The 16,688-nt window shown below is 37.7% G+C and overlaps 1 protein-coding gene and 1 pseudogene across 1 annotated transcript; one reads left to right on the forward strand and one right to left on the reverse strand.

The window, feature by feature from the left end:
- Positions 1–2,511: 2,511 nt before the first annotated feature.
- Positions 2,512–3,468, forward strand: LOC122701840 (olfactory receptor 52E2-like). The gene is given in 1 exon segment (XM_043915266.1): positions 2,512–3,468. A coding segment is annotated over 1 exon segment (957 nt).
- Positions 3,469–10,383: 6,915 nt separating this feature from the next.
- Positions 10,384–11,556, reverse strand: LOC122701967 (annotated as a pseudogene).
- Positions 11,557–16,688: the final 5,132 nt, after the last annotated feature.

Below are 16,688 nucleotides of genomic sequence, written 5' to 3' on the forward strand. Positions count from 1 at the left end.
AGGGTGTTTTTTAAAATTTGTTTGATGGAACTTTCCATTATTGTTTATGTGCTTTTGTCCATTAGAGACTTGGACATAACACTGATATTTTTACCAATTTAAATACAAGGGAGTCAAGGAGAAAATATCAGGGTGTTCTCATGGTAACATCAAATGGGTAGAATACCTCTGGGCAGAAATGAAAGTTTAAGATGGTTTAAACACAAGATTGTAGATGTCCTCAATTTCAGTGACAAGAACCAAGATCACTAACAACCCTTCCTTCAACACATCCAGGTCACTGTAAACTGTTGTCCCATCTAAACTGTTGTAATTCCTGAAGGCTTGTCAACAGGTAAAGGCTACCTTTACTATCCCCTCCCACTTTCACATGCCCATAGATGTTACACGTTGTTCTTGGGGTTTTACAAAATTTGCTCTTTAACAATCAGCTAAGCAAAACTTTTGAATGTCCACAAGAGCATTAAAGTTTATATATCTGAGGAACTGACTCATTTGAAAAGACCCTGATTCTGAGAAAGATTGAAGGCGGGAGGAGAAGGGGATGACAGAGGATGAGATGGTTGGACGGCATCATCGACTCAATGGACATGAGTTTGAGTAAACTCTGGGAGTTGGTGAAGGAGAGGGAGGCCTGGCGTGCTGCAGTCCATGGGGTTGCAAAGAGTTGGACACAATTGAGCAAATGAACTGACTGACTGAAGCAAAACTATTTAATGTCCACAGGAACATTAAAGTTTATATAGCTGAGAAGTCAGATCTTACTCCTTTCTGTATATTCCTTGTTTCTACTCTAATGTGTGTGTGTGTGTGTGTGTGTGTGTGTGTGTGTGTTCCTTGTCTATATTTGTCTTCCACTTGGTTTAATCATACCACTTTCTGGCTACTTCCCTGATATTTACCTTCTGCACCACCATAGGTTATGATTACATATGTCCAGGGAGATATAATTTTCACTTAAATTATTATCAATTGAATAATATAGTATTATTCCTTCCTTCTTAGAAAAGCCAGAGAAGTAGCTTATTTTTACCCTTTAGCAATCAAATCTACCCTTTAGTACTCAAACTTTCATTAGCTTTTAAACTGTTGCATATTTGTATACTGGAAAAGAAAGGAAAATGTTTTTTATTTTTTGCTCGTATTCACCCATGGGATTCACAGAACAACTTGCCTCCATGAATGAGTTCTACTTTCACTCCTCCTGTCATTCATTGCCATATCCTTTGAAAGCATTTACAGTTCTGTTGCAATGACATAACCCAAGGGAAATAGACTTTTGTTTCTGTCACAACTGCCACAGAGTGCCTCCTTCTCCTAACTTTGCTTCTCTTCAGGTTTACCATTCATACTCAACTGCTTCCTCCACATCATGTTTATTACAGTCTTTTTTTCCCTTCTTTATATCAGCACCTAGATGATATCCTGACTTACTTACTGAAAATGTGGTCGTAATTAGTATTGCTGCCATGGAATCTTCAAATAATCAGAAGAGAGACTTTTCACTACAAAATAATTAAACACATGAATGCATAGATGCTTTGGAAATCTCCTATCAAATGTTATAAGCAAACTACATGAAAATGTAAAGAAAGATACAGGGAACCTTGAAAATTATTGAATTGTCATGTGCCTGATTTAACAATGTTCCTAATTTTTTAGGAACATCTAATGTTCCTAATTTTCTCTCTCATTTTTGATTGGCATTTTGACATCTAGTTTAAACTCCTAAAATCGTAACTCACTCAGCTGTAAATGAGAAATACTAACATATTTTATTCAGGTAGATGTTGTGAGTTTTAAAAATGATCATGTATTTGTATAATATGTGTGGAGTATTATGTGTTTGTGTACCGTGGAACAAAGATAAGGCATAGCTTTTATTTCTATTTTTCTTCCATTTTCATTCACTACTTTTCTCTCTAGCTTAATCTCCCAGATATTCCCTTGGAAACATTTTAAACTTCTGATAAATCTTTTAAACACATTGATTTTTAGACAATTTATATGTAAAATGTGCTCTTCTTAAAAGGTGTTTTTTTAAATATAAGAAGTAATTTTTGTAAAAAGTCTTACAAATAGTAGGAACACCTCAATAATTGTAAGTTGATGTTGCTGTTTTCACTATTATCCCTACCTTATTTTATAATATTCATGACTAAATACTAATGAATGAATCCATTTTAATTTTTAAAGTAATTTTTAATATTTTGTTATAAATTTTGATTAATCTCCATGCTTTTTGAAATGTTATTATCCATCATGTGTGTTAAGCCTTGCATTGCCATTCCATCAAGTGGAATTCATGTCCATAACTGTATTTAGAGATTGCAGAATTTTAAAATGGTCAAAATGAGGGTTGTCTGTTGGTGATGACTGTGATAATGAGAGAAGGAAGCTAATGAAGTATTCTTATACTATCTTTAGGTCTTCAGAGCTACAGAAAACTATCTGGCATCCTATAGACTGTGTGAGTCTACAGTTCTGAAGACATATGCATTGCCCAGCAGGATGTCCCTTCCCAATGAGACCCAGTTTCACCCCTCCTTCTTCTTGTTGCTGGGAATCCCAGGACTGGAAACTCTCCATATCGGGATTGGCTTCCCCTTCTGTGCTGTGTACCTCACTGCACTCATAGGGAACTTCACTATCCTGTTTGTGATCCAGGCTGAGAGCAGTCTGCACCAGCCTATGTTCTACTTCCTGGCCATGCTGGCTACCATTGACTTAGGTCTCTCCACAGCTACCATCCCTAAGATGCTTGGGATCTTCTGGTTTGGTCTCAAGGAGATCCTCTTTGAAGCCTGCCTCTCCCAGATGTTTTTAATTCATAGCTTCACACTTATGGAGTCAGCAGTCCTCTTGGCAATGGCTTATGACCGCTATGTAGCCATCTGCAACCCCCTCCAATATAGCACCATCCTCACCAACAGGGTTGTTTCTGAGATTGGTCTTGCTGTGTTAGGGAGGGCATTTATTTTTGTGATTCCATTTGTATTTCTCATTTTACGATTGCCATTCTGTGGGAGTTATGTCATCCCTCATACATAGTGTGAACACATGGGTCTTGCTCGCCTATCTTGTGCTAGTATCAAGATCAATATTGTTTATGGCTTATGTGCAATTTGTAATCTAGTGTGTGACATCATAGCTGTTGCCCTTTCTTATATTCAGATACTCCGTGCTGTTTTTCGTCTTCCTTCCCATGAAGCCAGACTCAAGTCCCTTAGCACCTGTGGTTCTCACGTTTTTGTGATTCTTGCTTTCTATACACCAGCCCTCTTTTCCTTCATGACACATCGCTTTGGACAAAATGTTCCCCGCTATATCCATATACTCCTGGCCAATCTTTATGTCATAGTACCGCCAGTGCTCAACCCTGTCATATATGGAGTCAGAACTAAGCAGATCTATGACCATGTAAAGAAAATGTTAAAACTGAAACAAAGAAAAGAGAATGACATCTAACTCATATGAGGCTAAATATGCAATTTCATCAAATGTAGAAAAATACTTTTTTCATAAAATTTATGCTAAATATGCATCTATATTGGGTCTCTTTTGTAAATATTTAACTGCCATCAAATTAAAAGATGCTTGCTCCTTGGAAGAAAAGCTTTGACCAACCTAGACAGCATACTAAAAAGCAGACACGTTACTTTGTCGATAAAGGTCCGTCTAGTCAAAGCTATAGTTTTTCCAGTAGTCATGTACAGATGTGAGAGTTGGATCATAAAGAAAGCTGAGGACAGAATTGATGCTTTTGAACTGTGTTGTTGGAGAAGACTCTTGAGAGTCCCTTGTACAGGGAGGAGATCCAACCAGTCCATACTAAAGGAAATCAGCCCTGAATATTCATTGGAAGGACTGATGCTGAAGCTGAAACTCCAGTACTTTGGCCACCTGATGTGAGGAACTGACTCTTTGGAAAAGACCCTGATGCTAGAAAAGATAGAAGGTGGGAGGAGAAGGGGACGATAGAGGATGAGATGGCTGGATGGCATCACTAACTCGATGAACATGCGTTTGAGTAAGCTCCAGGAGTTGGTGATGGACAGGGAAGCCTGGCGTGTCGCAGTCCATGGGGTCACAAAGAGTTGGACATGACTGAATGACTGAACTAAACTGAACTGAACTGCATTTAATTTCCATCAGCTCTTCAGACCACTTCTCAGCATTCAGTGCTGCATGTTCTTTTTCCCTTATGGTTGTGTCAAGTAGATTATATCATTTTTCTTTATTTTTCTCAATATCTTGTTGATATGCTTATGTCAGAAGTTTTTAATGTATCCACTGTTGGTGGGTCATTTGGTGTTTTACCGAGCTTCTTTCTTCTCTCAATTATAATCACTTTGAGTGTCTATTTTCATAACTACCGGGAATAAAATGGTGACTATGGCACTTTTTATGACTGTGGAACTTGCAGAGTTTAAATTTAGGCATAAAAACTCATTTATTCATCCTTTTTCTTTCAACCTTTTAATATCCTGATAATTGTTTCATTTTTCAAGTATGAAACAATTTATATTTAAACCCATCTGGCAATTTTAATATCTTAAGTATGCTACTATTTCAAGTATCTTTGACACAATTACAGCTATTTGTTTTGTTAAATTATTATCTTATGTTTGCCATTATTGCTTCAACCTGAACTATAGATCTTTTACAACAAAGCTTTTGCTCTCTGAATTATGTTTATTACTATTGTAAGTCTCATTTGCACTTATTTGATAAATAATTTTACAATTACTTTAGTCATTACCCTACAAATGCCCAAACAACTTATCAAATCTTAATATAAATGAACCGTCTTTTCACTTTCTGTTAAGTAAATGATTTTAGAAAAAATTTAGTCCATGTATCTGCTTTCTGACATATACTATTGTTGATTTAAGTTACTTCTTATAAAATTTAAAACTCATATACATATAAGTATGTAGGACAGTAAATATCCATTTAAATGTTCCCAATATCTACTATTTCTATTGATATGTGTTTCTTCTTACATAAACTTAAGTCTTATTTCCTTGATGCAGTTCTGTTGGTGGTGAGTTTTTGTTTTTCTTTGCTAAAAATAATCTTACTCCACTTTATTTTTAAGGTTATCTGGAGGATATAGAATTCTAAATTAACTCAGGCTATCCAGCTTTATGAAAGTATGCTTGACAAATAAAAATTGTCTATATTTAGCTCATACAATGTTATTTTTAAATGTATGCATGTGATGATATTATATATGTACACATTGTGAATGATTACCAAAGTCAAGTTAATTAGCACATTCATCAATTTACATTGTTGTTGTTCAGTCGCTCAGTCATGTCCATCTCTTTGTGACCCCACGGACTGTAGCAGGTTTCCCTGCCCTTCACTATCTCCTGGAGTTTGCTCAAACTCATGTCCATTAAGTCTGTAATGCCATCCAACCACTTCATCCTCTGTTGCCCCTTCTCCTCCTGCCCTCAATATATCCCAGCATCAGGGTCTTTTCTAATGAGTCAGCTCTTCGCATCAGGTAGCCAAAGCATTGGAGCTTCAGTTTCAACATCAGTCCTTCCAGTGTATATTCAGGGATGATGTCCTTTAGGATTGACTGGTTTGATATTCTTGAAATCCAAGGGACTCTCAGGAGTCTTCACTAGCACCACAGTTTGAAACATCAATTCTTCGGCGCTCAGCCTTCTTCTTTATGTCCAGCTCTCACATCTGTACATGATTGTTGGAACAACCATAGCTTTGATTATACGGACCTTTGTCAGCAAAGTGATGTCTGCTTTTTAATACACTATCTAGATTCATCATAGCTTTTCTTCCAAGGAGCAAGCGTCTTTTAATTTCATGGTTGCAGTCACTATCCGCAATGATTTTGGAGCCCAAGAAAATAAAGTCTCTCGCTGTTTCCATTGTTTCCCCTTCTATTTGCCAAGAAGTAATGGGACTGGGTGCCATGATCTTCATTTTCCTGAATGTTGAGTTTTAAGCCAACTTTAAGCCTCTTTCACCTTCATCAAGAGGCTCTGCTCTTCCTCTTTCACTTTCTGCCATTAGGGTGGCGTTGATATCTGAGGTTGTTGATACTTCTCCCAGCAATCTTTATTTCAGCTTGAGCTTCATCCAGCCTGGCATTTCACATGATGTACTCTGCATGTAAGTTAAATAAGCAGGATGACAATAGACAGCCTTGATGTACTCCTTCACCAATTTTAAACTAGTTCATTGTTTCATGTCTGGTTCTAACTTTTATTTCTTGACCTGCCCACAGGTTTCTCTGGAGGCAGGTAAGGTGGTCTGGTATTCCCATCTCTTTGAGAATTTTCCACAGTTTGTTGTGATCCATGTAATCAAAGACTTTAGTGTAGTCAATGAAACAGAAGTAGATGTTTTTCTGGAATTCATTTGCTTTTTCTGTGATCCAGCGGATGTTGGCAATTTGATCTCTGATTCCTCTGCCTTTGCTAAATCCAGTTTCAACATCTGCAAGTTCTCAGTTCAGGTACTGTTGAAGCCCAGCTTGGAGAATTTTGAGCATTACTTTGCTAGCATGTGAAATGAGATAAACTGTATAAGAAATATTTTAATGAGATGGCTATGTATTTAATTTTAAACACACAGAATTTCTAGTATTTATAGGAGTGAATTTTTCATTTACTTGAATCCTTTCCTTTACTTATACTTCCTATGTCTAATTACTCTACTAACCCAATTAGTCAACTACTCAATAAAACCAATAAGAGAAAAGTTGTTTGTACTTTGAGTGTAAATGAAAGGGAGAATTAAATTAGGTTAGAAGAGGTGGGTAAGGCAGGGAGAGAGAGCTATAATAAGACATATTGAAACAGGCTGACAAAAATTTTCATACTGCATGGAGTTCTCAAGGCATGAAGTGATTTGCCATTGCCTCAACATTCAAAAAACTAAAATTATGGCATCTGGTCCCATCACTTCATGGCAAATAGATAGGAAACATCAGAAACAGTGACAGACTTTATTTTTTGGGGCTCTAAAATCACTGCAGATGGTGACTGCAGTCATAAAATTAAGACACTTGCTTCTTGGAAGAAAAGCTATGACCAACCTAGACAGCATATTAAAAAGCAGAGACATTACTTTGCCATCTAGTAAAAGCTATTGTTTTTCCAGTAGTTATTTATGGATGTGAGAGTTGGACCATAAAGAAGACTGAGTGCCGAAGAATTGATTCTTTTGAACTGTAGTGTTGGAGAAGACTCTTGAGAGTCCCTTGTACAGGGAGGAGATCAAGCCAGTCAACCTAAAGGAAAACATTCCTGAATATTCATTGGAAGGACTCATGCTAAAGCTGAAACTGCAAATACTTTGGCCACATGATGTGAAGAACTGACTCATTGAAAAAGACCCTGATGCTGGGAAAGATCGAAGGCAAGAGCGAAGGGAACGACAGAGGATGAGATGGTTGGACAGCATCACCGACGCAATGGACGTGAGTTTGAGCAAGCTCCGGGAGTTGGTGATGGACAGGGAAGCCTGGTGTGCTGCAGTCCATGGGGTCGCAAAGAGTCGGACAGGACTGAGTGACTGAACTGAACTGATAGAAATTTGGAGGATAGAGGAAAGGAATAAAGATGAGCATCAGAAGAAAGAAGAGGAGAAAGAGAATAAAGAGAGAGCTAGACTGAGGTAAAGCAAAAATTTTTTTTTCAAATTCTGACATTGGGGACAATGAAATTGTTTATAGCTTCCACAATTAATTCAAAACACCTCTTAAAATTTCATCCTTGTATCTAGAAAAATTTTTGCTCTTCCAGTCGGGAATTTTAGTTTCATAAAAAGAACCAGGAAGTGAAAATGATGTATAAAGGTTTTTTTTCAAACTTCTCAACCAGAGTTTATGTCCCAATCATCATGATGCTGAAAGACTTCAGAAATATAAGTGACTCTGTGTTTAAACCAAGTACCTGACTTCAGAAAGATGAGCGATCAAATCTACTTACCATATGATTATTAGGGCAACTAGTTTAAAAAGAAATTGCATGTATTCCCAATCCCGATCCCCCCTCCCACCTCCCTCTCCACCCGATTCCTCTGGGTCTTCCCAGTGCACCAGGCCGGAGCACTTGTCTCATGCATCCCACCTGGGCTGGTGATCTGTTTCACCATAGATAGTATACATGCTGTTCTTTTGAAATATCCCACCCTCACATTCTCCCACAAAGTTCAAAAGTCTGTTCTGTATTTCTGTGTCTCTTTTTCTGTTTTGCATATAGGGTTATCGTTATCACCTTTCTAAATTCCATATATATGTGTTAGTATGCTGTAATGTTCTTTATCTTTCTGGCTTACTTCACTCTGTATAATGGGCTCCAGCTTCATCCATCTCATTAGGACTGGTTCAAATGAATTCTTTTCAATGGCTGAGTAATATTCCATGGTGTATATGTACCACAGCTTCCTTATCCATTCATCTGCTGATGGGCATCTAGGTTGCTTCCATGTCCTGGCTATTATAAACAGTGCTGCGATGAACATTGGGGTGCATGTGTCTCTTTCAGATCTGGTTTCCTCAGTGTGTATGCCCAGAAGTGGGATTGCTGGGTCATATGGCAGGAATACATGTAAATCCATGGCTGATTCATATCAATGTATGACAAAACCCACTGGGAAAAAAAAAAAAAAACAAGTCAAAAAAAAAAACAAAAAAAAAACTATAGTCCACCTAGAGGGATGGGATGGGGGAGGGGGAAGCTTCAGAGGCTTGGGATATATGTAGACATGTCTGATATATGTTGTACAGCCGAACTTAACATTGTAAAGCAATTATACTCCAATAAAAAAAATACTTTTAAAAAAAAATCAAAAAAAAAAAAAAAAAAGAAATTGCAAGCTCAGTTGACCCAAGGATGAGCAGTATTGCCACTCAGTCGCTTCATCTGTGTCCAACTCTTTGTGACCTATGGACTGTAGCTCACCAGGCTCCTCTGTCCAGGGGATTCTCCAGGCAAGCTTATTGAAATGGGTTGCTATGCCCTCCTTCAGGGGATCTTTCCAACTCGGGAATTGAACCTATATCTCTGGTGTCTCCTGCATTGTAGGCAGTTTCTTTATGCACTTAGCCACCTGGGAATCCCATTAGCACACTAAGACCCCGAAACCTTGTTCTCATTAGCTCATGGTATCAGAATGTGGAGAAGCAAGCCTACCGATCTGTCTCCTGACTGCCTTCATAAGGCATGTAAACTGGTCTGTTATCAACTGCACATGCTTCCTGAATGCATGGTTTCTCCGGCTCTGCGGAGCCCCTTAAACTGCTGCTGTAAGGGACATATGCAGTAAGCAAGGGCACCATATAAAGACAAACACTAATTGAATAGTGGCAGAGCAGCATGTCACATACTCCCACCAAGTACAGGATATGAAGTGAAGAACAGCACAGGAGAAATCATGTCCTACAGCAGGGCTGGAGGCACTGTGAGTGGGTTGTGCGTTAGTGTCCTATGCACTAGCAGAAAGCCAAGAGATGCACTGCATACCACGTTTCTACCAAGAAATGGGAAGAACAGGGTCTGACAAGAAAATATTCTATCCCTAAATAAAAGCAGAGCATGGTTCATGGGCTCTGAATGCACATTTATGGCATAAAAGAATTTCAATTATCTTTTCATAAAGCAAAAATCTCAAGTCTTCATGATTGAGTTTCATATTAACTGGCAGTATTATTACTGAGCTTCAAATCCCTACTAATAAGCACAGCCTCGTAAAGAGAAATTAGTGTTTGGGAAATGGCATGCTCTTGCAGAATGTCAAAGCTTTTGGGATATAAATAGTTGTGAGTGTACTAGCTTTCATCTTTGATTCCTTAACCCTTTGTTCTTAGAGTCTTTGTATTCAGGGCTGGGTTAAGAATTTTAGAAGATCCAAATACTAAAGTGATTGTGATGACAACCCCATAAGTAATTTAAAAGAAAACTTATTTTTTCAAGAGGTCATAAAACTCACTTGAATACTGAAATTAAAATGACTTTTTCTAGGAAAAAAAAAAGAGGTAGAGAAAAAAAGGAAGAGGAGAGGAAGAGGAATACCTGGTACCCATAGTGAAAATAGAAAAATATCTTCTGTTACTTGACCTAGTCACTAAAGACATGACGTGTATCTTGGAAATCATGAACATATCTCTTGTCCACCTCCCAAATAATCATATAGAATGTTCACTCACTCACACTATTTAGAATTCAAATGTTATTCTCTCACTCCCTAAATAAATGAGATCCACATTTAAAAGACATCCTTTCCAGTAAGTAATCATGGCTACACCTTATTTGCCATTTTCAAGGACTCTCTTCATTTCTCAGATGTATACATGTTAACATTTAATCTTTTGGACCAACACTGGAGGTATCCATTTGCTATTTATTTTGGGATGAATATTCTGAACACTCTTTCATGAATCTGCTTGGTCCTAACTCCATAGATGACAGGGTTAAGCATTGGTAGAATAACCACATAGAGATTGGCCAGAAGAATATGGATGTAGCAGGGAATATTTCAGCCAAACCAATGTGTTATAAAAGAGAAGAGGGCTGGGGTATAAAAGGTTAGAATTACACATACGTGGGAAACACAGGTGCTGAGAGACTTGAGCCTGACCTCACAGGAGAGGAGATGGAAAACAGCATGAAGAATTTGAACACAGGAGAGAGCAATGGCCATTATGTCAAATCCCAGGAGAGCAATGGTCCCCAGACCATATATGATGTTGACCCTGATCCCTGCACAGGCCAGACAAGCAAGACCCATGTGCTCACAGTACAGGTGGGGGATGACTTGGTGTCCACAAAAGGGCAGTTGCAAGATGAGGAATACAAAAGGAAATACACAGAGGACAGATCTTCCTATCACCCCCAAACCAATAAGAGATACTATCTTGTTAGTAAGGATTGTGCTCTAATGAACAAGTGAACAAGTGAAGTTGCTCAGTCGTGTCTAACCCTTTGCGACCCCATGGACCAGAGTCTACCAGTCTCCTCCATCCATGGAATTTTCCAGGCAAGAGTACTGGAGTGGGTTGCCATTTCCTTCTCCAGGGGATCTTCCCAACCCAGGAATTGAACCCAGGTCTCCCACATTACAGACAGATGCTTTACTAACTGTGCCACCAGGGAAGCCCAGTCATAAGTGCTGTAATGAAGAAGGTTACAAATAGCTACATGACGGTCATAAGTCATGGCAGGGAGGACTACTGACTCCATGCCAGTAAAGATGTGAATGAAAAACATTTGAGTGAGGCAGACTATCAAAAATTATCTCCCTGCAGCTGAACCAGAATATGCCCAGCATCTTAGGGATGGTGGCTGTGGACAGCCCCAAGTCAATGGTAGCTAGCATAGCCAGGAAGCAGAACATGGGCTGGTGAATGTTGTGCTCAGTCTGGATGACAAACAAGATGGTGAAGTTGCCTATGCGTGCGATCAGATACACAGCACAAAAAGGAAAGTCAATCCAGATGTGAATGTTTTTCAGTCCTGGGATTCCCAGCGACAGGCAGGAGGAGGGGTAAAACTGGGTGCCATTGGAAAGAGGCATCTTGCTTGTGATTTTATATAATGTGTTCATTGCAAATGTGTGCTGATCCATGTTGGGAGGTCTCAGTCTGTTACCATGATGTTTACCAGTTCTGGAAAGAAGCAATTATCTGTTTATCCCAATATCAAAAAAACCTCATCAGTAACCTTTTGTTGTTGTTGTTATTGTTTTACCAGATTGATTGAAATCTTCTACCTTAAGAAAACTTATAATTGTAATTTAAAGAAAACTGAATTCATTTGATTACTCTAAATCTTTGTTTCATAGAAACAAAGAGAAGGGAGGGAAGGAAGACGAGACTGAAAAGTAGGATATTAAATAATCTTGAGAATAATTTTACTAGAATTTCTTTTTTGTGACACATAATTGATTATGCTCCAAAGCTTTAAAATGTGTGCTTTCTGCCAAGAGCATGGAGGGCTAAGAAAGGAGGCTGGAGGACTAAAAACCCAATCATTGTTGGGCAGAAAAAGTTACAGGAGTGGCAACCAAACATTGTTTCTAATCAAATAATCCCTTGTTTAATCTCAAATATCTTCTTTATAACTGAACAGATGTTTATGCAGAAGTTATATGATGTTGTAAACAGTGAGATCTTCCAATTTTCTCTCTCAGTATGTGTGTGTGTATATAAATAGAAGGAACTTATGTGTTTAAAACTATCCTGTACCCACACAACCATTCTGTTTTTCACTTTCAGTATAATATTCAATAAATTACATAAGATGTTCAACTTGTTGTTACAAAAAACACTTTGTCTTAGATGATTTTGTCCAACTGTAGGCTAATGTAACTGTATGCTGAGTAGGTTTAAGGTAGGCTAGGCCCAACTATGATGTTTGGTAGGTTAGATGTATTAAATGCATTTTTGACTTATGATGGGTTTATCTAGAGGTATGGCTAGCTGAAGATTTGTGTGTGTGTATACACACACACACACACACACACACATATACATATAAAATACATAACTGTATAACTATATATATATATACACACACACACATATATAATTATATAACTCTCTTTCTTTCTCTATGTAGATAGATATGTAGTATACACAGCTACCTATATTTGACCCTTGAATGATGCATACATTAGGGGCACTGACTCTCATGCAGTCAGAATTCCACATATAACTCTGTAGTCAACCATATATACCATTGGTTCTGCACCTGTGAATTCAATTAACCATAGGTGGTGTAGGTCTATAGCACATATGTATTGAAAACTCTCCAGAAATAAGTGACAGTGTTGCAACCCATGTTGTTCAAGGGTCAACTATATGCACTCACAGACAAACACATATATGCTGTGGTAAAAGTTTACTTACTTTTGCAAATGGTAAAATAAATGCAAATAGTTTTTGTACAAATTGTTGTTAAGGAATTTTTTTTTTTTTTTTTTTTGGCGTTTAAGGAGAATCTGTATTAGTCTAAATTCTGGGAAACAATAAATGACAGCAAAAATGAATCTCCCGTCTCTCACAGATATGTTCTAGAGTGGTTTACAATAATTTTTTTAAAGGTAAAAGAAAGGTAATTCAGAAAGTCAAAAGTAGCTTTAGGTAAATAGAAAAAAAAAGAGTATATGTCTTGGAGAGACAGGAAGAGATCTAGTACTGAGCCTGGCATATCAGTTAAGTGAATTTTAAATGCATATTTTAAGGAATTTTTTTGAGTGGGTGAGCTTAAAGTGCAATTCAGAAATTATTTTAATTGAGATTTTTGTATTCTGTTGTTTAACTAAGTAATAAACAAAATATAAGTACTCTGTAAGATTTTTTTGATAAAAAGAAAGATATACCTTAAATATTTAGTTTCCTGAAAGAATCTTAAGTCTCAAGTGACGGCAATAATTATGAAGTAGACCCAAGTTTTACTGCCTGTCTCAAGAATTTTAACTCATGTGGGGAATTCTTTATGATTTCAGGAAATCATTAGTTTTCTGATATACAATACATGCCCTTCCAAGGAACTAGAAATTGAAAACTCTGGACCCAAGTAGTGTCAAAAGCCAAAAGTGTACAGGGAAATACATTAGCAAAACCTTATGACTTTTGGAGATATAATTTTTGTTTGTTGTTTTTCCCCTCTAGTATCCATACATGCTGGGAACTGTTTATACAGCACAATACTCTTTGAATATGGGGTTGATCCTTCATTTGCCTGGTACATAGCAATGATCAGAAAGAAATGCACCAGACTATTTCTCTGTTTCTACTGTTTCTTATATACACACACACACACACACACACACACATGAGTGAGTGAGTGAGTTGGTGAAAGTCACTCAGTCATGTCTGACTCTTTATGACCCCATGGACTACACAGTCCACAGAATTCTCCAGGCCAGAATACTGAAGTGGGTAGCCTTTTCCTTCTCCAGGGGATCTTCCCAACCCAAGGATTGAACCCAGGTCTCCTGCATTGAAGGCGGATTCTTTATCAGCTGAGCCACAAGGGCTCAGTTATAACCACTTTAGCACTGGGATATGAGAAGACACATCTAGGATTTCTTTCTCTTTTTGTACTTCATTCTGATATGAATCAGATTGAGACACCTGACCTTAGAATGATTGAAAAGATGAAAATGCAAACAGGGGTTAGTTATAAAGTGATATTTTTTCTATTATATGTAAATATTGAACATCATCTCATGAACTCAGTCTCAGCCCCACTGCTCTCCCCCTTTTGTGGCCCTTCTGTCTTTTCTCCTTTCTTCCCCTGTCTGTCATTCTGTCTGTGGGTTGGGGAAAGGTGTGATAGACTGACCAAACTGTGCACATTAAGTGCTCTGAGTCTATCTTCATCTCTACATTTTCATGTATGCTCAAATAGAGAATGAAATTTTTATCCTTAATACAATGCTCCCCAAAGGAAAGCCTCTAAATGAAACTCTCTAGAGCAGCATTCATTAAAGACTGAAGGGTCCAGAAGTCCCTGTTTTAAGCCAGGTCCTATGCTAAGTAGAAAAATCCACTAGAGATTTCTGCCCTTTTCTGGGGATAAGGATACCAGTTATTCAAAATCAGTGATATGCACCTGAGCCTAAGTGAACCAACTATACTTCTCTCCTGGAATCATGAGAACTCTTAACCTCCTCAGAGACAGTATAGTAATGTGATTGAACCCAAGCACCATGGATTCTACCCAAAATCAGTCTGTCTTTCATATAGTTGAGAGACAAGTTCAATGGAGATGTTGCAGGAGTAAACATTTTAATTTCTTAATGGTAGAACTAATTTCTGCAATTTATCTATGAATGTAGAGACATCCCTTGTGGCTCAAGACAGTAAAGAAGCCACCTGCAATGCAGGAGACCTTGTTTGATCCCTAGGTTGAGAAGATCTCCTAAAGAAGGAAATGGCAACCAACTCCAGTATTCTTGCTTGGGCAATCCCATGGACAGAGGAGCTTGGTGGGCTGAAGTCCATGGGGTTGCAAAGAGTCAGACATTACTAAGTGACTAACACGCAGCATCTGTGGATGTGCTATTGTTTTCTATGATAGGTTCCAAGACCACGTGGTTCACTATGAGATGGACACCAGTCAAAACTCCATTGATTCCCTGACCTTCATATGCCCCTACTCTGAATAGTGAACCACAGTGGCATGTTGCTTCTCCAGATATTAGTATCAGTTCAGGACCAGTGTCCCGTCCACTCCTCCCCTGGCCTCACCAAGACTCTAGCTGGCCCCCTTTCCAATCCACAGTCTTGATGATAAATGACCCCATGTCCCTTTCAAGAAGACCAGTATGTATTTAGTAATTTAACAGAATTTTTCCTCAAAGAGATACAGCTTCTAGTTCAATGGACTTTGTGTTTTAGAATTGTCTCAAGATTGAATTCAGAAAGTAGTTTGGCAGCAAAAATTTATGATATCTTTCCTGGTTACAGAAATTAGTCAAAATGGATATTTTTCTGGTTTCCTGGGTTCTCCTCATGAATATCATATATCACAGCCATAGTGAAAAGAAGGTTTCCTAGGCCCTCTGAGAATAGAGATGGGGGCTGGTTGAGCAGAAATTACATGATAAATCCACTTGAAATTTCCATGCTCCCTGAAGTCTTTGGAATCTCTTTTTGCAGCTTCTCCAAGGAAATGCTGGCATTTCAGTTACATTTGCTGCAGGACACCATTGAGTCCAGGTTTTAGTCAACCAACCAAATGAAGTCTTAGAGCCACTCCTGGAAACACCGAATCTAGAATCTCATTTTAACATCCTTATTTTAAAATTCAGTCTCTTGAAATGTCACTCTCCTTCTACTCAGATCAAATAATCTTAGAATTCATTCTAAATTCTAAGGCATATGTTCCTCAGGTTTCTACCTGTACAAAGTGACAAAATGTTGCAATTCCTTTCGTTAGTATATTTTATTCCCTAAAGTCTGCTGTCATTGAGTCCAGTTATAGGTCTAGAATTATGTTAGACACCAGCCATACATGACTAATGAACATCTGAAATCTGACAAATGCAACAGAACTTAATTTTAATATTTATTCATTTTAATTTAAAGTCTGAGGCAGTACAAAAAATTTTCAGTTCAACACGATATTTCTTTGTTTTTCTAAGACTGCATTTTATTTCAGTCATTGAAAATTTAGTGAATGAAGCAATCTGGGTTTTAAGTGTAAAGTACTGAATTAAGAAGATTTGCTTGGAATATTTAAAGGATGTAAAGTATTTAACTGATATTTTATGTTGAATTTATATTTAAATAATGTTCCATATGATGTTTTATTAAATAGTCTACCAAATTAATTTCATTTTGCTTTAGCTTTTGTGAAGTGATGATTAGAAAACTTGAAGTATATAGGTGGCCCACAGTTTATTTGTATTAGAGAGCATCATTCTAGAAACAATAAAGAATGATGGGAATAGGTTATGGGATAGATAAGCAATATACTTTAATTCAGCTATGTCAGGGGAAAGTATCGCATTTTCTTTGGACAAGGGGAGACAATAAACCGCAAACAAGAGAAGAAGAGCTGCTTCAAATCGTAAAAGAGGCTTGGCAGAACTCAGGATTTGCTTTACTGGGGTATACTCATATAATGTCATTTCAATTCTTAGAACTCTACTTCTTCCCAATAAATGGACTAGTGAGAGATGTTTATTATTTTAGG

This window comes from Cervus elaphus, chromosome 1 (genome assembly GCF_910594005.1).
Source record: "Cervus elaphus chromosome 1, mCerEla1.1, whole genome shotgun sequence".
NCBI classification, from domain to species: domain Eukaryota; kingdom Metazoa; phylum Chordata; class Mammalia; order Artiodactyla; family Cervidae; genus Cervus; species Cervus elaphus.